Here is a 27,056-nt window from a genome sequence, read left to right on the forward strand (position 1 = left end):
AAGCCACAGTGCTAATCACGTTGTGAATGTTTCTTGCAACATTTTTATATGCTGGCATAATTAAGGTTTCCGCAGTGAAGTGAGGTAAGCTTTAGTTTTGCTATAAGCTCAGCCACTCCGTAACTAGCCTCTTTAGCTTTTACCGATATCCTCACACACCCCATCAGGCAAAGGACTGCTTCATGATTTTTTTCTTTCAAGTCCCTGACGTACTGAATGTCTTTGTTCGCAAGAGATGTCTGTTTAGTCTGCAAGTGGCATTTTAACTTGCTCGTTACCAGCGCAGCATTTGACAACATCTCTCTGCAGAAGAGACCTTCAGGCAAAGGGCAAACGGCATCTCGTGTCCATGAAAATTCAACGGCCAGATAGCTCTCATTGCACTGTCTTTGAATATTTCTTGTTGTTTTTTCTTTTGGGGTTCAGATGCTTCCTCGTCGATTCAACGAGTGAGGAATTACCTCTTTTTAACACCAAACCTATCCATTTTTCCTTAGATCGGGGATGTGAAATAAATCCGACGAAGAAATGTGGATATGGTCAATTTTGCTGCGTTTGCTTGTTTTGCGCACAGTAAAAAAGCCGTTTTAGCCGAGGCTTTCACAAGGGCGTTGGATGATTATTTGAAGAGAAAGAATGTGCAGGGGTACAGGAAAAAGCTCTCTCTCTCTCTCCAAAGGCCTTTACAGAAAAGCAAGTAACCTGTTTTGTTAACTTTATTTATGAGTGGCATTTGAACTGCATTGCATTGTTTAATTGGAGTTGGTTGCAGGTGTAGATAGTAAGTTAAAGTTTTTCTTTTTATTTAAGAACTGTTTAACTGTTTATTGTAAAGCTATTTCTTTGATATTAATGTGGTTAATTATTTGTTAAAATTACAGTTTATTTGAACATAAAAGATACCGATTGATCAGAGTCATCGCTCCTGGGGTGAAATATCTTTTCCTCTCAGTTTTACAAATTGAAACATTGTTTGGGGTTCTCGCCCGGGTTTCTAACAAATGTTGAGTCTGGTCCGGTATCCTCAAAATATCATTGAGAATTTCCTCAGGCTGCTCTTCCAACTGGGACCTTGGTATGCTTTTGATGACTGGTCGGCCTGGGCCTTGTTTAAACATTGCCCAAGTGAAGAAGAGACATAATGACTCCCTTTGTCCCCTGGTGCACGGAGCCCAAAATATCCGTTTGGATGGGTGCAACACTCTTGAAGCTAGGGGGTCACCCCTGCTGTTGGATTGGTAGTTTCAGTGGCTGCGCAGACTCCTAGCCCCGGCTTTAGTAAGGGCATGTAACGACCACACACAATGGGACCATCCAAACTTTGAGGCACCAATCCCTGTCTCTTTGTTGGGCAGGGTGGGGGGAAAGGGGTAGTGGTTAACAGACCAGCGAGCGGGAAGGGAGTCAGTCAATGAAAATGAAGTGCTTAGATTGTGGGGCATGTCAGCAATTGCAACACTAATTTTCAAATATGGTAATGTTGTGTGGAATATTGTTGGTCTTACAGATATAAAGACAACACCTCATCGTAACACTGAGCTCCAGCAATCCCAGTTCAGAACCCACAACAAATATTACTGTTTCTATTATAGAAATAACAAATGTAATGGTTTCCTATTAAACAACACTGGAATAAAACGTACAGCTCTCGTGTCGCTTTCACAGGTGAAAAAAACAATACTTGCATTGACAAAGCAATTTTTCTTCTGATAGGGACATTCATTCTGAATCCTTTTTCCAAAGCCTGCCTCGGTGGCAACTTTCATGACCTTCTCGGTAAGCTTTGTGCATGTGAGGTAAGCTTTGTGCACGCGTGATGTGGGAGACAGCCTGAGCGAGGCAGCCAGAATGGGACTGAAATTTGGCAATTTGGAGCAGTGTGGTATTTAAAGAGTGAAGTGGTAAATCTAATTTTCATGTTTTTTCAGTTGTACGTTTAGTGGTCGAGTTAGTTTCTAGAAAGACGCTGCCCCACCCAAATAGCTGAGTGGCAATTATCTGTCAATCATCTGAAGCCTGATCAGAGGCAAAGGGTGTAAATTGCATTCTTCTGTTTGAAGCTTAACTGGTGTGCGAGTAATCTCAGCCCAGCTGAGCTCGAGATGAGAGAGAGGCAGAAGCACTCTCAGTAAGCTTTACGCATGTGAAGCGGGAGACAACCTGAGTGAGGCAGCCAGAGTGGGATTGAAATTTGGTAATTTGGAGCAATGTGGTAATTCGGTGTAGAGTGGGAGGAAGTTCTGCTTTCCTTTTCGTTTTGTTTTCTTTCTTCTTGCTTTGTAACATTTAATCTGCAGGAAGAGATCCAGAGAGCATCTTGGGAAGGTAAGTGATATTAAGACCTATCTCGGTTCAGCGATAAGTGAAGGTAAGAGTTTAATACATTTTCTTCAATACTTTAATTGAACATAGAACATAGAACAGTACAGCACAGAACAGGCCCTTCGACCCTCAATGTTGTGTTGAGCCTTGTTCAAAATCAAGATCAAGCTATCCCACTCCCTGTCATTCTGGTGTGCTCTGTGTCCTATCCAATAAGCACTTGAAAGTTCCTAAAGTGCCAGACTTCACTATCACAGCAGGCAGTCCATTCCACACCCTAACCACTCTCTGAGTAAAGAAGCTACCTCGGACATCCCTCCTATATCTCCCACCCTGAACCTTATAGTTATGCCCCCTTGTAACAGCTACCTCCACCCGAGGAAATAGTCTCTGACTGTCCACTCTCTCTATCCCCCTCATCATCTTAAAATCCTCTATTAAGTCGCCTCTCATTCTCCTCCGCTCCAAAGTGAAAAGCCCTAGCTCCCTCAACCTTTCCTATCCTCCAAACCAGGCAGCATCCTGGTAAATCTCCTTTGCACCCTTTCCAATGCTTCCACATCCTTCCTGTAGTGAAGTGACCAGAACTGCACACAATACTCCAAATGTGGTCTCACCAGGGTCATGTACAGTTGCAGCATAACCCCACGGCTCTTAATAAACGCTAACACACTATAGGCCTTCTTCACGGCTCTGTCCACTTGAGTGGCAACCTTCAGAGATTGATGGACATGAACCCCAAGATCTCTCTGTTCCTCCACATTCCTCAGAACCCTGCCGTTGACCCTGTAATCTGCATTCAAATTTGTCCTACCAAAATGAATCACCTGTCACTTATCAGGGTTAAACTCCATCTACCATTTTTCGGCCCAGCTCTGCATCCTATCAGTGTCTCTTTGCAGCCTACAACATCCCTCCACCTCATCCACTACTCCACCATCTTGATGTCATCAGCAAATTTACTGACCCACCCTTCAGCCCACTCCTCCAAGTCATTGATAAAAATCACAAGTAGCAGAGGACCCAGCACTGATCCCTGTGGTACACCGCTGGTAACTGATCTCTAGTCTGAAAATTTTCCATCCACCACCACTCTCTATCTTCTATGTGATAGCCAGTTACTTATTCAATTGGCCAAATTTCCCTCTATCCCACACCTCCTTACTTTCTTCATGAGCCAACCATGGGGAACCTTATCAAACGCTTTACTAAAATCCATGTATATGACATCAACTACTCTACCTTCATCTACATATCTCGTAACCGCCTCAAAGAATTCAATCTAATTTGTGAGGCAAGACTTACCCTTCACAAATCCGTGTTGACTATCCCGGATTCAGCTGCATCCTTCCAAATGGTCATAAATCCGATCCTTCAGGACCTTTTCCATTAACATACCGACCACCGAAATAAGACTAACCGGCCTATAATTACCAGGGTCATTCCTATTCCCTTTCTTGAACAGAGGAACAACATTCGCCACTCTCCAGTCCTCTGGCACAATCCCCGTGGACAATGAGGACCCAAAGGTCAAAGCCAAAGGCTCGGCAATCTCATCCCTTGCCTCCCAAAGAATCCTAGGATATATCCCATCTGGCCCAGGGGACTTGTCGACCCTAAGGTTTTTCAAAATTGCTAATACATCCTTCCTCAGAACATCTACATCCTCCAGCCTACCCGCCTGTATCACACTCTCATCCTCAAAAACATGGCCCCTCTCCTTGGTGAAACTGAAGAAAATAATTCATTCAACACCTCCGATCTCTTCTGACTCCATGCACAAGTTTCCACTACTGTCCTTGATCGGCCCTAACCTCACCCTGGTCATTCTTTTATTTCTCACATAAGAGCAAAAAGCCTTGGGATTTTCCTTGATCCGACCTGCCAAGGACTTCTTATGCCCCCTCCTGGCTCTCCTAAACCCTTTTTTTTTAGCTCATTCCTTGCTACCTTGTAACCCTCAAGGGACCCAACTGAACCTTGTTTTCTCAATCTTACATACACTTCCTTTTTCCTCTTGACAAGATATTCAACCTCTTTTGTGAACCATGATTCCCTCACACAGCCATTTCTTCCCTGCCTGACAGGGACATACCTATCAAGGACACACAGTATTTGTTCCTTGAACAAGCTCCACTTTTCATTTGTGCCTTTCCCTGACAGTTTCTGTTCCCATTTTATTCTCCCTAATTCTTGCCTAATTGCATCATAATTACTCCTCCCCCAATTATAAAAGTTGCCCTGCCGTATGGCCCTATCCCCCTCCGTTGCAATAGTGAATGACACTGAATTGTGGTCACTATCTCCAAAGTGCTCTCCCGCAAACAAATCTAACACTAGCCCGGTTCATTACCCAATTGGTGACAGAAATGGTGGTTGTGGGGTTAAGTGAGGCACTTGTGAGATGTGGGAGATCCATGGCGCTTCCAGCGTCTTGGACGAATACATCTGTAGGAAGTGCACCCAGTTGCAGCTCCTCACAGACTGCATGCATAGGTTAGAGCAGCAGTTGGATACACTAAGGAGCATGAAAATGGCGGAAAGCGCCATAGAAAGGAGTTTTAGAGACGTGGTGATACCCAAGCTGCAGGAAGATAGGTGGGTGACCACTAGAAGGAGCAAGCAGTCAGTGCAGGAATCCCCTGTGGTCGTCCCTCCCTAACAAGCATACCGTTTTGGATATTGTTGAGGTAGACGGCCTATCAGGGGACACCAGCAGCAGCTAGAGCAGGGGCACCACGGCTTGCTGTGTTGTTAAGCAGGGAGGGACAATGAGTACTAGAGCAATAGTTCTAGGGTACTCTATAGTTTGTGATACAAATAGGTGCTTCTGTGGACGTGAAAGAGACTCCAGGATGGTATGTTGCCTTCCTGTTGTCAGGGTTCAGGATGTCTCTGAATGGGCAGGGGGCATCCTGAAGGGGGAGGGTGAACAGCCAGAGGTTGTACAATTGGTACTAACAACATAGGTAGGAAGAGTGATGAGGTCCTGCAGAAGGAGTTCAGGGAGTTAGGCAGTAACCAGAAAGCAGGACCTCGAGGGTTGTGATCTCAGGATTACTCCCTGTGCCATGTGCCAGTGAGGCTAGAAATGGAAAGATAATACAGATCAACATGTGGCTGAGCAGCTGGTGTAGGAGGGAGGGTTACAGATATCTGGATCATTGGGATCTCTTCCGGGGCAGGCGGGACATGTACAAGAAGGACGGTTGCATCTAAACTGGGTGGCACGTTAGCACAGTGGTTAGCACTGTTGCTTTGCAGCTCCAGGGTCCCAGGTTTGATTCCCAGCTTGGGTCACTGTGCGAAGTCTGCACGTTCGCCCCGTGTCTGCGTGGGTTTCCACCGGGTGCTCCGGTTTCCTCCCACAGTCCAAAGACGTGCAGGTTAGGTAGATTGGCCATGATAAAATTGCCCTAGGTGTGGGGTTACTGGGTTACGGAGATGGGGTGGAATTGTGGGCTTAGTGGGGTGCTCTTTCCAAGGGCCTGTGCAGACTAGATGGTCCGAATGGCCTCCTTCTGCACTGTAAATTCTACGTTCAATGATTCTGGCTGGGAGGTTTGCCAGAGTTGCACGGGAGGATTTAGTCTAGGGGGGTTGGAACCAAAGCAGAGGTAAATTAACTGAAGGGGAACTAGAGATCAGAGACAGTTCGACTCAGAGGGAGAGCAGACAGGGAGTGGTTGCTGATCAAGGGGGGTGGTGGACTGAAATGCATTTGTTTCAATGCGAGAAGTGTAACAGGTAAAGCAGATAAACTTAGAGCTTGGATCAGTACTTGGAACAATGGTATTGTTCCCATTACAGAGATTTAATTAAGGGAAGGACAACATTGGCAGCTAAACGTTCCAGTATTCAGATGTTTTGGGCGGGAGAGAGAGGGACGTAAAGTGATGGGGGAGTTGCACGACTGGTTAAGTAGAATATTACAGCTATACTTCGGGAGGATACCTCGTCGGGCTCATACAGCGAGGCAATATTTGCTGGAGCTCAGGAATAGGAAGGATTTAGTCACAATGTTGGGTCTTTATTGTAGGCCTCCCAGCAGCCATAGAGGAACAAATATGTCGTCAGATTTTGGCAAGGTGTAAAAGTAACAGGGTTCTTGTGGTGGGTGATTTTACCGTCCCCTGGATTGACTGGGACTCACTTCATGCTAGGGGCGTGGATGGGGCAGAATTTGTAAGGATCAAGCAGGAGGGCTTCTTGAAACAGCATGTAGATAGTCGAACTAGGGAAGAGGCTGTACTGGATCTGGTATTGGGAAAGAGCCAGGGTGTTAATATTTCAGTAGGGGTGAAGTTTGAGAACAGTGACCACAATTCAGTAAGCATTAAGGTATTGATGGATAAAGATAGGTGTAGTCTTTACGTGAAGGTGCTAAATTGGAGTAAAGCTAATTACAGAAATGTGGGAGGCTTTCAAGTGTAAGTTGATAGGAATCCCGGACCAGCACATTCCTGTAAGGATGAAGGATAAGTATGGAAAGTTTTGGGGACTTTGGAGAAAGAGATATTGTGAGCCTAGTAAAAAAAGAAAAAGGACCGGTATGGATAGAGTGGATGAGCAGGCACTCTTTCCCAGGGTGGAGGGTCAGTCATGAGGGGGCATAGGTTTAAGGTCCGTGGGGCAAAGTTTAGAGGAGATGTGTGAGGCAGGTTTTTTTACACAGAGCGTGGTGAGTGACTGGAACACGCTGCCAGCAGAGGTTGTGGAAGCAGATACATTAACGACGTTCACAAGGCATCTTGACAAATACCTGGATAGGATGGGTATAGAGGGTTACGGCACTTAGAAGTGCTGAGGGTTTTGGCCAAGGTTGGTATGACCGGGACAGGCTTGGAGGGCCGAAGCGCCTGTTCCTGTGCTGTAATGTTCTTTGTTCTTTGAAACATTTGTCAAGGCTAAGATGCTGGGAACACATAAAGCAAGTGTGGAATACAAGGAAAGTAAAAAGAGACTTAAGCAAGGAGTCAGGAAGGCTAAAAGGGGTAACGAAAAATCATTGGCTAGCATGATTAAGGAAAATCCCAAAGCTTTTTATACATATATCAAGAGCAAGAGGGTAGCCATGGAGAGGGTTGGCCCACTCAAGGACAGGGAAGGGAATCTATGCGTGAAGTCAGAGGAAATGGGCAATGTATTAAATGAGTACTTTGCGTCAGTATTCACCAAAGAGAAGGACTTGGTGGATGATGAATCTGGGGAAGGGTGTGTAGATAGTTTGGGTCATGTTGAGATCAAGAAAGAGGAGGTATTGGTGGTCTTGGAAAAACATTAAGGTAGATAAGTCCCCAGGGCCTGATGGGATATATCCCAGAATACTGAGAGAGGCAAGAGAGGAAATTGCTGGGGCCTTGAGAGAAATCTGTCTCTCCTCACTGGCTACAGGGGAGGTCCCAGAGGACTGGACAATAGCCAATGTTTCTTTGTTTAAGAAGGATAGCAAGGATAATCCAGGTAATTGCAACCCACTGAGCCTTATGCCAGTGGTAGGCAAAATATTAGAGAGGATTCTCTGAGACAGGATTTACTCCCACTTAGAAATAAGTGGACAAATTAGCGAGAGGCAACATGGTTTTGTGAAGGGGAGGTCGTGCCTCACTAACTTGATCGAGCTTTTTGAGGAAGTTACGAAGATGATTGATGAAGGTAGGGCAGTGGAAGTTGTCCACATGGATTTCAGTAAGGCCTCTGACTGTCTCTCATGACCGACTGGTACAGAAGGTGAAGTAATGCAGGATCAGAGGTGAGCTGGCAAGATGGATACAGAACTGGCCCCACAACCCAACGATATGCAGGGTAGGTAGATTGGCCACGCTAAACAATTGCCCCTTAATTGGAAATAATGAATTGGGTACTCTAAAACATTTTTTTTTTAATGATTTGGAGGAAAATGTAACTGGTTTGATTCGTAAGTTTGCAGACGACACAAAGGTTGGTGGAATTGCGGATAGCGATGAGGACTGTCAGAGGATGCAGCAGGATATAAATTGGTTGGAGACTTAGGAGGAGAAATAGCAGATGGAGTTTAATCCGGACAAATCTGAGGTAATGCATTTTGGAAGGTGTAATACAGATGGGAAATATACAGTAAATGGCAGAACCGTTAAGAGGGATCTGGGTGTAGTGGTAGACAGGTTACAGAAAGTGGCAACGCAGGTGCAGAAGGTAGTCCATGAGGCATACGGCATGCTTGCCTTCATCGGAACGGGCATTGAGTTTAAAAATTGGCAAGTCATGTTGCAACTGTAAAGAACCTTAGTTAGGCTGCACTTGGAATATAGTGTTCAATTCTGGTCGCCACACTACCAGAAGGATGTGGAGTCTTTGGGAGGGTACAGAATAGGTTTACCAGGATGGTGCCTGGTATGGAGGGCAGTAGCTATGGGGAGAGGTTGGAGAAACATAGTTTGTTCTCACTGGAACGACGGATGTTGAGGGACAACCTGATAGAAGTCTACAAAATTGAGGGGCATGGACAGAGTGAATAGTCAGAAGCTTTTTCCCAGGGTTACTGGAGAGCATAGGTTTAAGATGTGAGGGGCAAGGTTTAAATCATACAATTTACAATGCAGAAGGAGGCCATTCGGCCCATCGAGTCTCCACCGGCTCTTGGAAAGGGCACCTTACCTAAACCCACACCTCCACCCTATCCCCGTAATCCAGGAACCCCACCTAACCTTTTATAGACACTAATGGCAATTTAGCAGGGACAGTCCACCTAACCTGTACATTCTTAGACTGTGGGAGGAAACCGGAGCACCCGGAAGAAACCCACGTGAAGACTCCACACACAGTGACCCAAGCCTGAACGAACCTGAACCCTGGCGCTGTGAAGCAACAGTGCTATCCATTGTGTTACCGTGCCACCTCCACTGTGCTACGAGGCATATTTTTTACACAGTGTGTGGTGGGAGCCTGGAACCTGCTGCTGGAGGAGGTGGTGGAAGCAAATACGAAAGTGACTTTTAAGAGGTGTCTTGACAAATACATGAATAGGATGGGAATAGAGGGATATGGTCGCCGGAAGGGTCGGGGCCTTTAGCTGAGACGGGCAGCATGGTCAGTGCAGGCGTGGAGGGCCAGCGGACTGTTCCGGGCTGTAATTGTCTTTGTTCTTTGATTTCCAAAGCTTTCTCCCCTGTAACTGTTCAAAACTGCATTCCTTTACTCCCTCTCTCTCTCTTTTTCCTTTCTTCCCTTGCTAATCTTTCAATTTCCACATCAAATTTTCTCATTTCATTTTCCTTTTCAAAGAACAATGAACATGAAAGCCATTTTTTAAAAAGGTCCATCTCGTGCCCGAAGTGCAACCAAATTCTCCCCAAATTGATTTCCCCACTAGAAATTGCTTCTCATGCTACACGACCTGGACTACTTGCTCGTCCACTCCTGTGTTTCTCAGAGACTCGAGCGTAACTAATACATCATAAATCGGTACCTTTACTTTTAATTCACTTACCACTTCAATTAACATGTCTTTTTGAAGCCCTTGTAAAATAATATCCTGAAGATATGCTTCAGCAGTTTCCAAAATCACCCTGTTATACTATTACAAACCTGGTCTCTCTTTAATATCTACTGTCACTATCTACTGTTCCAAAGATCCCAGGACCGAGCGCCCAAACTACGTCATGATACCCTGGGCTAATGCGCAGTAAATTCCAGCTCCAGATCCAGAGTTACAACACAGGTGAAATTAGATTTTAATTAAAATACCCAAGGTGCTTTGTTGAGTCAATAAACTACAGTCACTAGGTTTGTAACCTTCACACAAGTAGCCTTTATATAGTGTTATAATTAAATGGACAGAGAATGTAACCAACTGTCCACACACACACTTTCGAATAACAGAGGGGAAAGGTTGGTGGAAAGGGATTTAAAGTATTTAGAAAAGTAAAAGGATCAGGATCTTTGATGCATTGGGATGACTTTTCAGCCAATTTATTTTTGCAATTCAGGCTTTCATTTTGATATTGTTCCTTCTAGGCATGGGATGGTTTTCTCTGGCAAGGTTGTCTACGTTCTCTGAAATCTCAGCATTATTTAAGGTTCACAGTTAAAAACTCACTTTCTTCAGACCAATAGAGCAGTTCTTTCATTTCAGCAAGCAGGGGAGAGAGAGGGAAAGAGCGAGAGAGAGACAGCGTTACTATCACTTCCAAGTTCTAGAAGCTCCTGCCCAGTTCTCTCAGTAAGCATCACACAGGAACTAATCACTGACCATTGTCAGGAAGAACAAATCACCATCCCTGGCCAACCCACTGGTTGCCAGTTAACCAATCCAACAAACTCCCTCCACAACTTGGTCCCTAAGATTCACCTGGTGCTGAGGAGTCTGGCCTCTGCTGTCCAAAAACAAGACCTGGGAGTACAGGGTGCTGACAAGCAGGCTGTTTCAACTGAGTCTTCTGCTTAAAGGCAAATCCCGATAGTGGGTCCACAGACCAAAAATCATAAAATAAAGGGATGGAAACAAAGGAAATAAAACAAAAGTACTCTTACAACCGTACAGAGACTGGAGTTTGCAGGCTCTGTACGGAGCCAGAAGCCCGCCAGGATTGTGGCACGCAGAAGCAGGAATTCACAGGATCTGTGCCGTCCAGTCAGGCAGGGTTTGTTCACTACAGAGTATGTCACTGCATTCTGGAAGTAAACAGAGTTTTATGGGGAAATGCTTTCAGTTATAACTCTTATAAAATCTGGTGAGAGTCCTCTCTGATCTATGTAACAATGTTCCCTGATGACTGTTTCTTTTTTTATTCTTTGATAGACTGTCTGTGCTCTTGGGGCTGAGGAACTGTGATGGAAGTTAAGAATGAAAGCGAGGCATTCAGGAACGACGGGGGTGAATCCCTAAAACCTGTTGGAGCCCATCAGCCAGCATCCGGGTATCGTGGAGTGGACACCCTTCAGTGCACTGTGTGTGGGAAGGGTTTCCGCTGGCCCAGCCTGCTGGACACCCACCTGCGCGTCCACACAGGAGACAAGCCGTTTGAGTGTACCGTGTGCAAGATGCGCTTTTTCACCTCCAGCGAGGTGACCAAACATCAACGGTTTCACACAGGCGAGAAGCCATTTGAATGTACTGTGTGCGCAAAGCGTTTTCACACGTCCAGCAATTTGATCCAGCATCAGAAAATCCATACCGGAGAGAAACCATTCAAATGCGCCGACTGCGCCAAGAGATTTTACCGCACTTGCGACCTGAGCAAACATCAGCGAATTCACACGGGCGAGAAACCCTTCCAGTGCACCGTGTGCGAGAAGCGATTTCATACGTCCAGCAACTTAATCCAGCATCAGCACATTCATGCGGTGGAGAAACCCTTTGAGTGCGCTGTGTGCACCAAACGATTCTACACATCCAGCCTCCTGACACAGCACCAGAAGATTCATACTGGAGAGAAACCCTTCGAGTGCGGAGTGTGCCAGAAGCGATTTTACCGATCGGGCTACTTGATCGAGCACCAGCGGATTCACACAGGTGAGAAGAGGTTTGAATGCACTGTGTGCAGGAAGAGATTTCACACCTCGAGCAACTTGAACAAACATTTAAAAATTCACACTGGGGAGAAGCCGTTTGAGTGTTCTGTGTGCGAGAAGCGATTTTACACATCCAGTAACTTGACGCAACATCAGCAAATTCACACCGGCGAGAAGGCCTTCAAATGCACCGTGTGTAAAAAGAGATTTAAAAGTTTCAGATACCTGCTGCAGCATCAAGCAAAGCACGTTGAAGAGAAGATATCAACTGCGCTGGGTTGAACTGTGACGATTGTTGTTTGTGCCTTTTTGCTTAAGCAGTAAGTTGCTTCGTGTTTCAGTGGTTCACTCTGGTGATTCAGGAGCTTTTCCAGCCCTTATGAAGTAATTACAGTTATAATCGCAGGATCACCTCCCTGTCGAACAGGATTTGCAGTCCCCATGTATTTTGTTGCTCCTGGTTAACACCAGAAGCCAAGTTAATTTCCCATGGAGGTGGGCAGAGCAAGGGGCGCAGAGTAGACGGCTCTTTAGTGAGCAGTGGGAGGGAGATGCGGAGGAGTGTGATGGTGACTGCTCTTTTGGCAAGCATGTGTATAATTTACAAGCTGTTCTTCGGTACTGTAAAATGCAATGAATTGTCAGAGTTTGCGGCTAATGTTATTTGGGGGTGTTGGCATGAGGAAGCCCCAGACCACTGCATGGCTCGCTCCCTAGCCCTGCAGTGTGCTCTGCTTCAGACATTCACTTTTTTAAATTGAAAGTACCCAATTCTTTTTTTTACCAATTAAGGGGCAATTTAGCGTGGCCAATCCACCTGCCCTGCATATCTTTCGCTGTGGGGGCGAGACCCACGCAGACACGAGGAGGATGTGCAAACTCCACACGGACAGTGACTCGGGGCCAGGATCAAACCCGGGTCCTTGGCATATTGAGGCATCAGTGCTAACCACTGTGCTGTCCTACTTCAGGCATTCGAGTAGTTTTCCCTAAACCCTAAAAGTCTGTCACTCAAATATACCTCCTGCACCACCCACCATTCCCAAAAATACAGCAGAGCATTATATCCTCAATAAGGAAGCTGTAGAATGATCAGCTCTAGAATGTAGCTCCATTATGGAGGACGTATCAATGTTTCGTTTGTGATTCAACTGCAGAAATAAGTTAGGATTTGTACCTGCAGAAGGTGAGATGCGGGATCACAAATTAATTTGGATGGGATGGGGGAGACCACGCTCCATTTCCTCAGTCACATGAGAACATAAAAACATATGGGCTCGGAGCAGGAGTAGGCCATTTGGCCCCTCGAGCCTGCTCCGCCATTCAACAATCTTTTGTGGACTCTGCTCCAATTACCCTCCCACTCACTATAAACCTTAATACCTTTACTCTTCAAAAATCGATCTAGCTTTGCCTTGAAAACATTTAACGAGGTCGCCTGAATTGCTTCACTGGGCAGGGAATTCCACAGATTTACAACTCTTTGGGTGAAGAAGTTTCTCCTCAACTCAGTCCTAAGTCTGCTCCCCTTATTTTGAGGCAATGCCCCCTAGTTCTAGTTTCACTCCACAAACCTTTCCCACCAACATCTCGGACAGCAGCATTTCTCTCAGTGATTTGTCACGGCTTAAGCTGCCAGAGTTTTGAAACTGGAAAGGATGGCGTTGCCTTTCTGCATCAACTGTGATTCCCAGGGGTGCACAGCCTTTACTGACATATCTCCATGTGGCTCCCTTAGTTGCCATCAGCAGCTCTTTCACTGTTGCCTCCGGAAACATTCAGACTGTTGGAATTCCCTGCCAATGCCCTACCTTCATCATTCTTCCCAGTTCACCTAATCCCAACACCTGGACATCAGTTTGTCGCTGATGAGAGCCTAATTTAGGTTTCCCATATCCGTTCACATGTTGATCCAGACATGTGCCTATCGCCTGCTCGTAGTTCTCCTTTTCCTCTACCCATCCCATCATCCTGCCTCCTCTTTTCTCTCCACTCCTGGTTCCTTTACTGCCCCATGGCAAAATCATCCAAGAACACAACTTTAGTTTTAACAAGTAGACAGCTAGCCAGCCACAATTCTCATTACCTGCTACCCTCTCTATAAATTGTCCGACTGCTTGGCCAACATCCAGTACTAGCTGACAGAAATTTGCCGTCATTGAATTTTGCGGAAACCCCCGCTCTAAGCTCAGTTCCCCCAGCTACGCCTGCCAACTGTCAGGACTGACCCCACCTGCTCGCAACCTTTGACCAGGAGATGAGCTTTCTAGCACAAATTCATGCCATCACTGAAACCATTTCCACCTCTGTAACATCGCCCAATTCTATCACAACCTGAGCTGAATAAATCCAGAAGCCCTCCTTCATGTCTTTGTCACATCTAGAATTGATGTATTCCAAGTTTTCTTGGCCAGCCTCTCGAGGACTCCCCTCCATGGACTTGAGGCCATTCAGAATGTTGCAGCCTGTATCTTATTTTGCACCAAGTCCTGTTTGCCTATCACCCTTGCACTTGCTGACCTGTGTTGCCTCCCATCCAGGTTTTCAAAACCTCCATGGCCTCGCCTGTCTCTAATCTCTTCCGGTCCCACAGCCCTGGGAGATCTCTGCACCCTCAAATTCTGGCCTCTTGGGCAATCCTGACTTTAATCAGTCCGCCTTTGGTGTCTTCAGCTCCCAAGGAAGGCCCCAGTATCTCCCCCAATCTCTCGATCTCACTACCTCTCATTTCTGCTTTTAACATCAGAATGGAAGATTTGGGAGCTGGAGTAGACCATTAGGGCCTTTGAGCCTGTCCTGCCTTTCAACAGAAGGCGCGGTGATTTGCACTGCTGCCTTGCACCTCCAGGGACTCGGGTTCAATTCTGAACTAGGGTGTCCATGTGGAGTTCGCACATTCTCCCTGTATCTGAGTGGGTTTCCTCCGGGTGCTCTGGTTTCCTCCCACATGCCAAAGATGTGCAGGTTACATGAATTGGCTATGCTAAATTTCCCCTTGGTTTCCAAAGGTTAGGTGGAGCTAGGGGGTGTGGGCCTCTTTCAGAGGTTAGGTGCTGACTTGAAGCCAAATGGCTTCCATTTGTACTGTGTGGATTTTATGAATATAATCTGATTGTGGTCTCAGCTCTGCTTTGCTGTGTGGACATCACCCGCAATCTTTCCACAGTGCTGTACGATCCGTCCCGCCTCCTCTGTCCCACCAAGGGGAGCCTTCGTCTCATGCATAACTTTTTGGGTTTTCAGCATCCCTTTTCCCTCCTGGAGACCATCAAACATGCAGAAACTACTGACATCAGTCAATCGCATGCCTCTCTTTAAGATCACCTCTCCGGGCTCACCTCTGTAACTCAGTCCTTTGAGTTGAAGGGATCAGTTGTACTTTTTCTACTGTCTCTGACTCAACCATCAGATATGGAAACAGCTCTCGTGCTGTGGTCTCCTCGGAGCACTCTGCTGTGTCATTATGACATGTACCCTCCTGCTTTGGGGACCAACTATTTTGATGGAAAGCAATTAAACTAAATTAAGCAAACTGAGGGACAAATTAAAAGGGCAGACCCTGAAATGGAAATTGCCTTAAACAAAAACAAAGAGCAAATTAAACCTAAAAATTAAACCAAAATGTGATGAGAAGGGTCGATGAAGAACCCCAGATGCAGTGGTGCCCAGCAGGCACGGAAGACCTCGATGGTACCAGTGAGCACTCGATCATCCCTTTGCAGAGATGCTGCGGAAGATGCTGCTTTGGGTACCATCCTGTTAGTTACTAACTGCTGTTCTGGATACGTCAGACTTGGTGAGGGTAGACATGGTCAATCGAGACTCTGTGACCCTTTCTTAATGACCCCTTTTTAAAAAATTAAGATTTTGTTGGAGATGAATGGTTGTGAAAATTTGTGTTGTGGATTTGCGATAACCAACTGAGTGTTGCACCAGGAAGACACAATGTAGATTCTTTAGTTGTACTGTGTTATGTCATTAGATCAATGTATTCCTAGCACTGTAGTTAGTCTTGCTTACTTCATCCTCTGCTGAATATTATATTGAGTAAAAAAGGTACTAACTTTAGTTATAATGTAACAAGTGTGTTATTGAGAATTCTGTAGTTGTATGGATATGTCCATCTATTTGATATTTATTAAATCTGTTTATCTCTCTTTATTATCGGAGAATATCTATCCCAGTTTTGTGACATAACCATGTCTGAGCATTTTATCCATTCATGCGCCATCCTGACCTCAATCCTTCACCCCGTGTCCTTTTATATCTTCTTTCCTCGTTATCCCTCTGCCCCTCACTCCTGACACCATGAATCCCCTGATTTCTTCCCCACTGCTCTGCCCCAGTCAAATTCCTACCCCCAACACTCAGAATTTACAGTGAAGAAGGAGACCAATTGGCCCATCGAGTCTGCACCAGCACTTGGAAAGAGCACCCCACTTAAGCCCACCCCATCCCTGTAACCACACCTTTTTTTGACACTAAGGACAATTTAGCATGGCCAATTCACCTAACCCACACATCTTTGGATGCGCTCCTTCACCTTCTGACTCTTTGTCCTGGGTTTGACTACTTGGATTTGGAAGCATCCTCCGCAGGGTGCGTCAAGGTCCTCGTCACTGCCGACTGACGAGCAGCATCCCAAACATTCCCATCCAGCAGTTTCACTGACAGGGGTGGGAAGCTCATCTTTTCCACCTCTGTCCCTTTCCCTTCACTGCTGTCAGTTCTGACCCTTGACCCCTCTAGCAAAGAACGAAGAAAAGTACAGCACAGTAACTGGCCCTTTGGCCCTCCAAGCCTGCGCCGACCATGCTGCACGTCTAACCTAAAACCTACTGCACTTATTCCTTATTCCTCTTTCCCATACTATTCATTTATTTACCCTTTAGTCGTCACTATTGTACTTGCTTCCATCACCTCCTCCGGCAGTGAGTCACAGGCACCCACTGCTATCTGTGTAAAAAAACTTCCTCGCACATCTCTAAACTTTGCCCCTCGCACCTTAAACCTATGTCCCATAATAATTAACTCTTCCATCCTGGGAAAAAGCTTCTGACTGGCGGATTAGCTATCATTGTAACTGTGCACATCCTCCATCAGAACAAGACCTTCACCCTCCATGAGGTGATTCTGGATGTTGGCATCAATTACATGGCCTTGTTGGGAACTTGGTTGAGCGATGATGATGTTATCCCCATCTACGAAGACTTTCCGGCAGACTTCCACCATCTCTGGAACCCAAACAACCATTTTTCCTGAAAACATTCCCTCCCCCGCATGCGAACAAACACACTTGCTCATTCAGGAGGGAGATCCCCAGAGCTCCTGTTGTAAGAGGGACACAGTATGAAGAAAGAGAGAGACAGCTGTGTCTGTTATGTCCGCCTATGTGGAGCAGTAACTGAAGAATCACAGTCATCCAAAGGAGCACAAGTCAGCCATTCAATTCCGCTCGTCTGTTCTGCCATTCAATAAAACCATGGCTGTTGCCTGAACGATAATATCTATCTACCCGTCCCCTGTCTAACCGCTTGACTATATTTCACAGCCCAGCGTCCACCACTCCCTGGTGAAGAGAATTCTAAAGAGAGGACATCCCTCCTCATCTCAGTAAATAGTCTCTATTCTTCCGACCTCACACTTTTCCACATTGTATACCATCTGCCACTTTGCCCACTCTCCTAGCCTGTCCAAGCCCTTCAGCAGCCTCCCCACTTTCTCAACACTGTCCCTCTAGAGATCTTTGGATCATCTGCAAACTTAACAATAATGGCCTCAGTTCTTTTTTCCAAATCGTTAATGTATATTGTGAAAAGTTGTGGTCCCAGCACAGACACCTGAGGCACACCATTAGGCATACTGAGAGGCCTGGATAGAGTGGATGGAGAGGATGTTTCCATACTGAGAGGCCTGGATAGAGTGGATGGAGAGGATGTTTCCATACTGAGAGGCCTGGATAGAGTGGATGGAGAGGATGTTTCCATACTGAGAGGCCTGGATAGAGTGGATGGAGAGGATGTTTCCATACTGAGAGGCCTGGATAGAGTGGATGGAGAGGATGTTTCCATACTGAGAGGCCTGGATAGAGTGGATGGAGAGGATGTTTCCATACTGAGAGGCCTGGATAGAGTGGATGGAGAGGATGTTTCCATACTGAGAGGCCTGGATAGAGTGGATGGAGAGGATGTTTCCATACTGAGAGGCCTGGATAGAGTGGATGGAGAGGATGTTTCCATACTGAGAGGCCTGGATAGAGTGGATGGAGAGGATGTTTCCATACTGAGAGGCCTGGATAGAGTGGATGGAGAGGATGTTTCCACTGGTAGGAGAAACTAGAACTCGAGGGCGCAGCCTCAGACTGAAGGGACAATCCTTTTAATCAGAGATGAGGAATTTCTTCTTCCAGAGGGTGGTGAATCTGTGAAACCCATTTCTGCAGAAAGCTGTGGAGTTCAAATCACTGAGTGTCTTTAAGACAGAGCTAAAAAAGCTCTTGATTAATAAGGATTCAGGAGTTATACAGAGAAGGCTGGAGAATGGGAGAGAATGCATGAGAATGGGAATGAGAAACTTTTCAGCCATGATTGAATGGTGGAGCAGACTTGATGGGCCAAATGGCCTAATTGTGCTCCTATATGTTATGGTCTTCATATGACACCATGCCAATGTGGCTCTGTGTGGGTACAGGGTGGAGATATGGGACTGAGGGACTCCCCAGGTTTTGAGACCTATCTCTCGTTGGTTCAACCATCCCCAACATTCTCTGAATACAGGCCAAAGTTGTATTTCCGTTCTGTAACAACAACCCCACCTACCCCTCCCAGATCCTCAGCAATGGGTTAGGAGCAGTTAATCCTGTAGAATCAGTCATTGATCAGTTGATCACTCAATACAATCGAATGCTCAGTCTCGGAAAGTGTTTTGATGACAGTTCAGAGTAAAGGGCTGAGTTCAGTTCAGGCGTGGGTAAAGCAAGTGCCTGGAATTCCTTCACCCTGTGAAATACTGAATTTTGTTCATACTCTCATGTGTTTGAATTAATATCAGGGACCTAAGGACAGGAGTAGGCCATTCAGCCTGTTGAACCTACTCCACTATACAATACTTTGCCTCACCAACTTCTCTGGAACCGATCCATCATTTGTTGAGGTGATAGATGTTCCCATGAATGGATTTGTTGGGCCAGAAAAGGCATCAGTGCTTGTGGTGCTGCTGGTTTATCAGTCTGAACTTGTCTCCAAATATCATCATCATACCATTGAATATCTGAATCTAGCCATGTCCATTTTACGTCTTTTGTACAGTCATGTTGTATTTTGCGTAGGTCTTGTAATAAGCTGGTTACCCAATTTGTAGATATAAGAACATAAGAACTAGGAGCAGGAGTGGGCCACCTGGCCCCTCGAGCCTGCTCCACCATTCAATGAGATCATGGCTGATCTTTTGTGGACTCAGCTCCACTTTCTGCCCGAACACCATAACCCTTAATCCCTTTATTCTTCATAGAACATACAGTGCAGAAGGAGGCCATTCGGCCCATCGAGTCTGCACCGACCCACTTAAGCCTTCACTTCCACCCTATCCCCGTAACCCAATAACCCCTCCTATACTTTTTGGTCACTAAGGGCAATTTGTCATGGCCAATCCACCTAACCTGCACGTCTTTGGACTGTGGGAGGAAACTGGAGCACCTGCAGGAAACCCACGCAAACACAGGGAGAACGTGCAGACTCCGCATAGACAGTGACCCAGCGGAGAATCGAACCTGGGACCCTGGAGCTGTGAAGCCACAGTGCTCGCCACTTGTGCTACCGTGCTGCCCCAAAAAACTATCTATCTGTATCTTAAAAACATTTAATGAAGGACCCTTAACTGCTTCACTGGACAAGGAATTCCATAGATTCACAACCCTTTGGGTGAAGACATTACTCCTAAACTCAGTCCTAAATCTACTTCCCCTTATTTTGAGGCTATGCCCACTAGGTCTGCTTTCACCCACCAGTGGAAACAACCTGCCCACATCTATCCTATCTATTCCCTTCATAATTTTATGTTTCTATAAGATCCCCCCACCCCCCACCCCCAATCCTTCTAAATTCCAACGTGTACAGTCCCAGTCTACTCAACCTCTCCTCGTAATCCAACCCCTTCAGCTCTGGGATTAACCTAGTGAATCTCCTCTGCACACCCTCCAGTGCCAGTACGTCCTTTCTCAAGTAAGGAGACCAAAACTGAACTCCAGGTGTGGCCTCAATAACACCTTATACAATTGCAGCATAACCTCCCTAGTCTTAAGCTCCATCCCTCTAGCAATGAAGGACAAAACTCCATTTGCCTTCTCAATCACCTGTTGCACCTGTAAACCAACTTTTTGCGACTCATATACGAGTACACCCAGGTCTCTCTGAACAGCAGCATGTTTTAATATTTGATCATTTAAATAATAATCCCTTTTGCTATTCTTCCTATCAAAATGGATAACCTCACATTTGTCAACATTGTATTCCATCTGCCAGACTCTAGCCCATTCACTTAACCTATTAAATCCCTCTGCAGACTTCCGGTATCCTCTGCACTTTTTGCTTTACCACTCATCTTAGTGTCGTCTGCAAACTTGAACACATTGCCTTTGGTCCCCAACTCCAAATCATCTATGTAAATTGTGAACAGTTGTGGGCCCAACACTGATCCCTGAGGGACACCACTAGCTACTGATTGCCAACCAGAGAAACACCCATTAATCCCCACTCTTTGCTTTCTATTAATTAACCAACCCTCTATCCATGCTACTACTTTACCCTTAATGCCATGCATCTTTATCTTATGCAGCAACCTTTTGTGTGGCACCTTGTCAAAGGCTTTCTGGAAATCCAGGTAGACCACATCCATTGGCTCCCCGTTATCTACCGCACTGGTAATGTCCTCAAAAAATTTCACTAAATTAGTTAGGCACGACCTGCCCATTATGAACCAGTGCTGCATCTGCCCAATGGGACAATTTCCATCCAGACGCCTCGCTATTTCTTCCTTGATGATAGATTCCAGCATCTTCCCTACTACCGAAGTTAAGCTGACTGGCCTATAATTACCCGCTTTCTGCCTACCTCCTTTTTTAAACAGTGGTGTCACGTTTGCTAATTTCCAATCCGCCGGGACCACCCCAGAGTCTAGTGAATTTTGGTAAATTATCACTAGTGCTTTTGCAATTTCCCTAGCCATCTCGTTTAGCAATCTGGGATGCATTCCATCAGGGCCAGGAGACCTGTCTACCTTTAGCCCCATTAGCTTGCCCATCACTACCTCCTTAGAGATAACAATCATCTCAAGGTCCTCACCTGTCATTGCCTCATTTCCATCAGTCACTGGCATGTTATTTGTGTCTTCCACTGTGAAGACCGACCCAAAAAACCTGTTCAGTTCCTCAGCCATTTCCTCATCTCCCATTATTAGATCTCCCTTCTCATCCTCCAAAGGACCAATATTTATCTTTCTGTTCTCTCTAGCTTTTTTAGTAGCTTTCTGTTGCCCCCTAAAGATTTCCCAGTCCTCTAGTCTCCCACTAATCTTTGCCACTTTGTATGCTTTTTCCTTCAATTTGATACTCTCCCTTATTTCCTTAGATATCCACGGTTGATTTTCCCTCTTTCTACCGTCCTTCCTTTTTGTTGGTATAAACCTTTGCTGAGCACTGTGAAAAATCACTTGAAAGGTTCTCCACTGTTCCTCAACTGTTTCACCATAAAGGCTTTGCTCCCAGTCTACCTTAGCTAGCTCTTCTCTCATCCCATTGTAATCCCCTTTGTTTAAGAACAAAACACTAGTGTTTGATTTTACCTTCTCACCCTCCATCTGTATTTTAAATTCCACCATATTGTGATCGCTCCTTCCGAGAGGATCCCTAACTATGAGATCATTAATCAATCCTGTCTCATTACACAGGACCAGATCCTATCAGTGACTTTTTCGCCTTACTATTCCTGATTTCCACCCAAATGGATTCAACCTTGTCCTCCATAGCACCGATGTCATCCCTTACTATTGCCCGGATGTTATCCTTAAATAACAGAGCTACACCACCTCCCTTACCATCCACTCTGTCCTTCTGAATAGTTTGATACCCTTGGATATTTAACTTCCAGTCGTGACCATCCTTTAACCATGTTTCAGTAATGGCCACTGAATCATAGTCATTCACGATGATTTGCGCCATCAACTCATTTACCTTATTCCGAATACTACGAGCATTCAGGTAAAGAACACTTAATGTTGGCTTTTATACGTCTGTTTTGAATCTTAACACCTTGATCTGTAACCTCTCCCAAGTTATTTTTCCTCTTAACTTTTCTCCTAATTTTCCTTGTCATTGAACCCATATCTTCAGGTAACAACCTGCCGCTTCACGTTCGATTAATGTTGTTACTTCCCGTTTTATTCCTTTTAGTATTACTGGACCTATTCACTGAGCTCCCCTCAGTCACTGTACCTTGTACTGTCGCCCTTTTTGATTTTTGACTATGGATTCTCTGCATTACACTTTCCCCCTTACTGCCTTTTGTTTCTGTCCCTGTTTTACTACCTTCCGACTTCCTGCATCGGTTCCCAGCCGATGGATTCTTGGATTCTATGTTAGACTATTGAGAGGCAGCTTCCCTTGCTGCTTGGTCTGCAAGAGTGTTTCCTTTTGCTTCCATAGTGTTTTCATGAGTATGGGCTTTACACGTTAGAATAGATACTTCTTTTGGCAAAGCCATGGTTTCCAGGAGGTCTTGCACTTCCTTCCCATTTCGGATGGGTATCCCTGCTGTTGTGAGGAATCCTCTTTTTCTCCACAGGTGGCCAAACTCATGTGCCACTCCAAAACCATATCTGGAGTCTGTATAGATGTTAGCTGTTTTATCTTTTGCCACACGACATGCTTCTATTAGTGCCTTCAGTTTGGCCTGTTGAGCTGATATTCCTGGGGGCAAACTTCATACGGGTTTGCGACTGCCCATCCGGCCTTTCTGATACCTTCGTCAATAAAAGAGGAACCATCTGTGAATAGAATTAAATCTGGGATTTGTATAGGTTCTTCTGCCAAGCGTGTCTCTTCCATTTCCTCTATTATTTTCACACAGTCATGTTCTTCTACGTCATCTCCTTTTGTTGGAAGCGGGAGCAAAGATGATGGGTTTACTGGACTTGCTCAGTGAAAATAAAGGTTAGGTGTTTCCAAAATTGCTGTCCATCTAGATGATGTAACTTGTGATACTCTGTTCATGGATAGGAGAGAATGTACTGCATGTGGGCATTTAATGGTTAACTGTTGATCTAAGACAAGGCCTGCTGTAACCATTACAGCTCGACACGTGGCTTCCATGACTCTTAAGCAGCTGGCATATGCTAGTGCCACATTGTCAAGTTTAATGGAGTAGTATCCAACCAGTCTTAACTGGTCACCATGTTCTTGGGATAGTACTGCTGTCATGTAATCCTCTTTTTCATGAACAAACATGGTAAAAGGTTTTCCATTGTTTGGAATTCCTAGAGCTGGAGCTGAACAAAGGGCCTTTTTCAGATTTAACAATGATTCCATTTGGTCTGTGTTGAGGTTAACCGTGTCTTTTGATTTTCGGTTACCTTTTTAAAAGATCATTCAATAGCTCCGCTATCTGAGTGAAAGAATCAATCCAGTTCCTGTTAAAATTACACAGTCCCAAAAAAGATCTCACTTCCTGGGTAGTTGTCGGTTCCTTGGCGGCTTTGATGGCAACGTTCTGTCCTGAGTAAGTTCCCTTTTGCCTTTGGATATTTTCTGACCTAAGTATACAACTTCATCCTGGGAAATTTGTGCCTTAGCAGGGCTAGTTTTATGTCCATTATCACTAAGGTGATCCAAAAGTAAACGTAAGACTTTTTCGTGATCATCCTCATTAATAGATGAGGAATGTCATAGAATTTTTTTTTAGAATTTACAGTGCAGAAGGAGGCCATTCGGCCCATCGAGTCTGCACCGGCTCTTGGAAAGAGCACCCTATCCGAGGTCCACACCTCTACCCTATCTCCATAACCCAGTAACCCCACCCAACACTGCTGGCAATTTTGGACACTAAGGGCAATTTATCACGGCCAATCCACCTAACCTGCACATCTTTGGACTGTGGGAGGAAACCGGAGCACCCGGAGGAAACCCACGCACACACGGGGAGGATGTGCAGACTCCGCACAGACAGTGACCCAAGCCGGAATCGAACCTGGGACCCTGGAGCTGTGAAGCAATTATGCTATCCACAAGGCTACCGTGCTGCCCCATACCATATCCAATCTACATATTGGATAATAATGGAGGGCAGAATAAGCATTTGCCTCAGGTGGTTTTGTAGATCCATGTGAAAAACAGTAGGGCTATTGTGAAAACCTTGTGGTCGTCTAGTCCATGTGTACTGTTGTTGATTGATGGTGAAAGCAAACCATGGCTGTACATCCTTAGCTAGTGATACTGACCAAAAGCCATTAGCCACGTCAATAACTGAAAACCATTGAAGGTCTGGTGTTAAAGAGTTAAAGATGGTAGATGGATCTGCCACTAAAGGAGCTTTCCTGACAATGAATTGATTGGCTTTTTTATAGTCAATAGTCAGGCGCCAAGTGCCATTAGCCTTTTTGATAGGCCATACTGGACTGTTTGATGAGCTATGAATTTGCACTAATATTCCCCTTCCTTCAGGTTGTTTCACTATAGGCAATATTCCCTGAATTGAAGTGTTGTTAACAGGGTACTGTTTGGTACAGGGTGGTGCAGCTCCAATGAAGGTTACTGGTTCCATTTTTAATAGTCCACAGTCATTTTTGTCTTCAGCCCAAATTGAGTGGTTCTGTATCTTGCTCTTTTTGATGTCTAATGGACCAAGCAAGGTAGCATTGTGGATAGCACAATTGCTTCACAGCTCCAGGGTAACAGGTTCGATGCCGGCTTGGGTCACTGTCTGTGCGGAGTCTGCACATCCTCCCCGTGTGTGCATGGGTTTCCTCCGGGTGCTCCGGTTTCCTCTCACAGTCCAAAGATGTGCAGGTTCGATGGATTGACCATGATAAATTGCCCTTAGTGTCCAAAATTGCCCTTAATGTTGGGTGGGGTTACTGGGTTATGGGGATAGGGTGGAGGTGTTGACCTTGGGTAGGGTGCTCTTTCCAAGAGCCGGTGCAGACTCGATGGGCCAAATGGCCTCCTTCTGCGCTGTAAATTTTATGATAAGCTATGAAGTGATTTTTCCATTTTTTGAATTAAGAGAAGAATTTAGTTGAGATATTATATCCATGCCCAGAAGTGCTTGTGTAGCCAGACTTACCCAAATTGATGCCATCAGTTGATGTGGTCCAAATTCTTTTTTTTTAATAAACATTTTATTGAGGTATTTTTGGTATAGTAACAACAACAAAATAAACAATACACATGAAACTAGAAACATAGTGCAAACGCCATTTACCTTTTGTACAGGTCCCACCCTTATTAACCCACTTCTCCAATCTAAACTACTCCCCCCCCCCCCCCCCCCTCCCCGTCTGCTGACGATTAATTTTCCGCAAAACGGTTGCCACCTCCGGGTGAACCCGAACAGTGACCCTCTCAAGGCGAACTTGATTTTCTCCAAACAGAGAAAGCTAGGCATGTCCGATAGCCAGGTCTCCGACTTTGGGGGCTTTGAGTCCCTCCATGCTAATAATATCCGTCTGCGGGCTACCAGGGAAGCAAAGGCCAGAACGTCTGCCTCTTTCTCCTCCTGGATTCCCGGGTCTTCTGACGCCCCGAAAATCACCACCTCTGGACTCAGAGCCACCCTTGTTTTTAACACCGTGGACATGATGTCCGCAAACCCCTGCCAAAATCCCCATAGCTTTGGACACGTCTAAAACATGTGGACATGGTTTGCCGGTTCTCCCGCACATTTTGCGCACCTGTCGTCCACCCTAAAGAATCTGCTCATCCGGGCCACTGTCATGTGAGCCCGGTGAACAACCATAAATTGTATCAGGCTGAGCCTGGCACTTGTTGCGGACCCGTTGACTCTACTCAATGCGTCTGCCCATAGACCATCCTCTTTCTCATCTCCCATCTCCTCCCACTTGTGATTCAGCCCCTCGGTCTGCGTCTTCTCCGACCCCATAAGTTCCTTATAAATGTCCGAGATGCTCCCTTCTCCGACCCACCATCTGGAAACTACCCTGTCCTGAATCCCCCTTAGCGGCATAAACACCTGTTTACGAAGGAAGTCCCGCACCTGCAGATACCTGAATTTGTTTCCCCTCGCCAACCCAAATTTTCCCTCCAACGCCCTCCTACTCGGAAAGCTCTCCTCTATGAACATATCCCCCATCCTCTCAATCCCCGCTCTCCGCCATAACTGGAACCCCCCCGTCCATACTCCCCAGGGCAAACCGGTGATTATCACAGATTGGGGCCCAGACCGATGCTCCCACATACCTCCTCCATTGGCCCCAAACCCTCAGGGCCGCCACCACCACTGGACTGGTGGAGCACCATGCCGGCGGGAACGGCAGAGGTGCAGTTACCAACGCCCCAAGACTGGTGCCCTTACGTGAAGCCACCTCCATATGCACCCATGCCGACTCCTCCCCCACCACCCACTTCCTGATCATGGCTATATTAGCCGCCCAGTAATAGTTGCTAAAATTTGGCAGCGCCAGCCCGCCCTCTCCCCGACTCCGCTCAAGCATTACCTTCCTCACCCGTGGGGTCTTGCTCACCCAGAAGAAGCCCGTGATCACTCTGTTGACCCACTTAAAAAAGGACTGCGGAATAAAGATAGGGAGACACTGAAATACAAAGAGGAATCTCGGGAGGACCGTCATCTTCACCGTTTGCACCCTCCCAGCCAGAGACAACGGAAGTGTGTCCCATCTCCGAACATCGTCCTTCATTTGGTCCACTAGTCGGGTCAGATTCAATTTATGCAGCTGGTCCCATTCCCCCGCCACCTGGATGCCTAGGTACCTAAAGCTTCCCTATGAACCTAAGCGGCAGCTCTCCCAGTCGCCTCTCCTGTCCCCTCGCCTGGACCACAAACATCACACTTTTCCCCATATTTAGGTTATACCCCGAAAACCGGCCAAATTCCCCGACAATCCTCATGATTTCTTCCATCCCCTCTATTGCATCCGAAACGTACAGAAGCAGGTCATCTGCATAGAGCGAAACCCTGTACTCCACCCCTCCCTCCGGACCAGTCCGCTCCAGCCCC

General features: G+C 46.0%; 1 protein-coding gene across 7 annotated transcripts in view; it reads left to right on the forward strand.

The window, feature by feature from the left end:
- The window catches only part of LOC140390101 (uncharacterized), a 29,736-nt gene extending 13,758 nt beyond the window's left edge, over nt 1-15,978 (forward strand). For 4 of the 7 annotated variants that reach the window (XM_072475009.1, XM_072475008.1, XM_072475010.1 and 1 more), the window contains 2 exons: nt 498-693; nt 11,102-15,978. In XM_072475009.1, coding sequence (XP_072331110.1) covers nt 11,134-12,096 — 963 coding nt within the window. In that variant the 5' untranslated portion in view covers nt 498-693; nt 11,102-11,133 and the 3' untranslated portion in view covers nt 12,097-15,978. The other 3 variants (XM_072475012.1, XM_072475013.1, XM_072475014.1) reach the window with 3 other exon arrangements.
- The last annotated feature ends 11,078 nt before the right edge of the window (nt 15,979-27,056 follow it).

This window comes from Scyliorhinus torazame, chromosome 14 (assembly GCF_047496885.1).
Source record: "Scyliorhinus torazame isolate Kashiwa2021f chromosome 14, sScyTor2.1, whole genome shotgun sequence".
Classification (NCBI taxonomy): domain Eukaryota; kingdom Metazoa; phylum Chordata; class Chondrichthyes; order Carcharhiniformes; family Scyliorhinidae; genus Scyliorhinus; species Scyliorhinus torazame.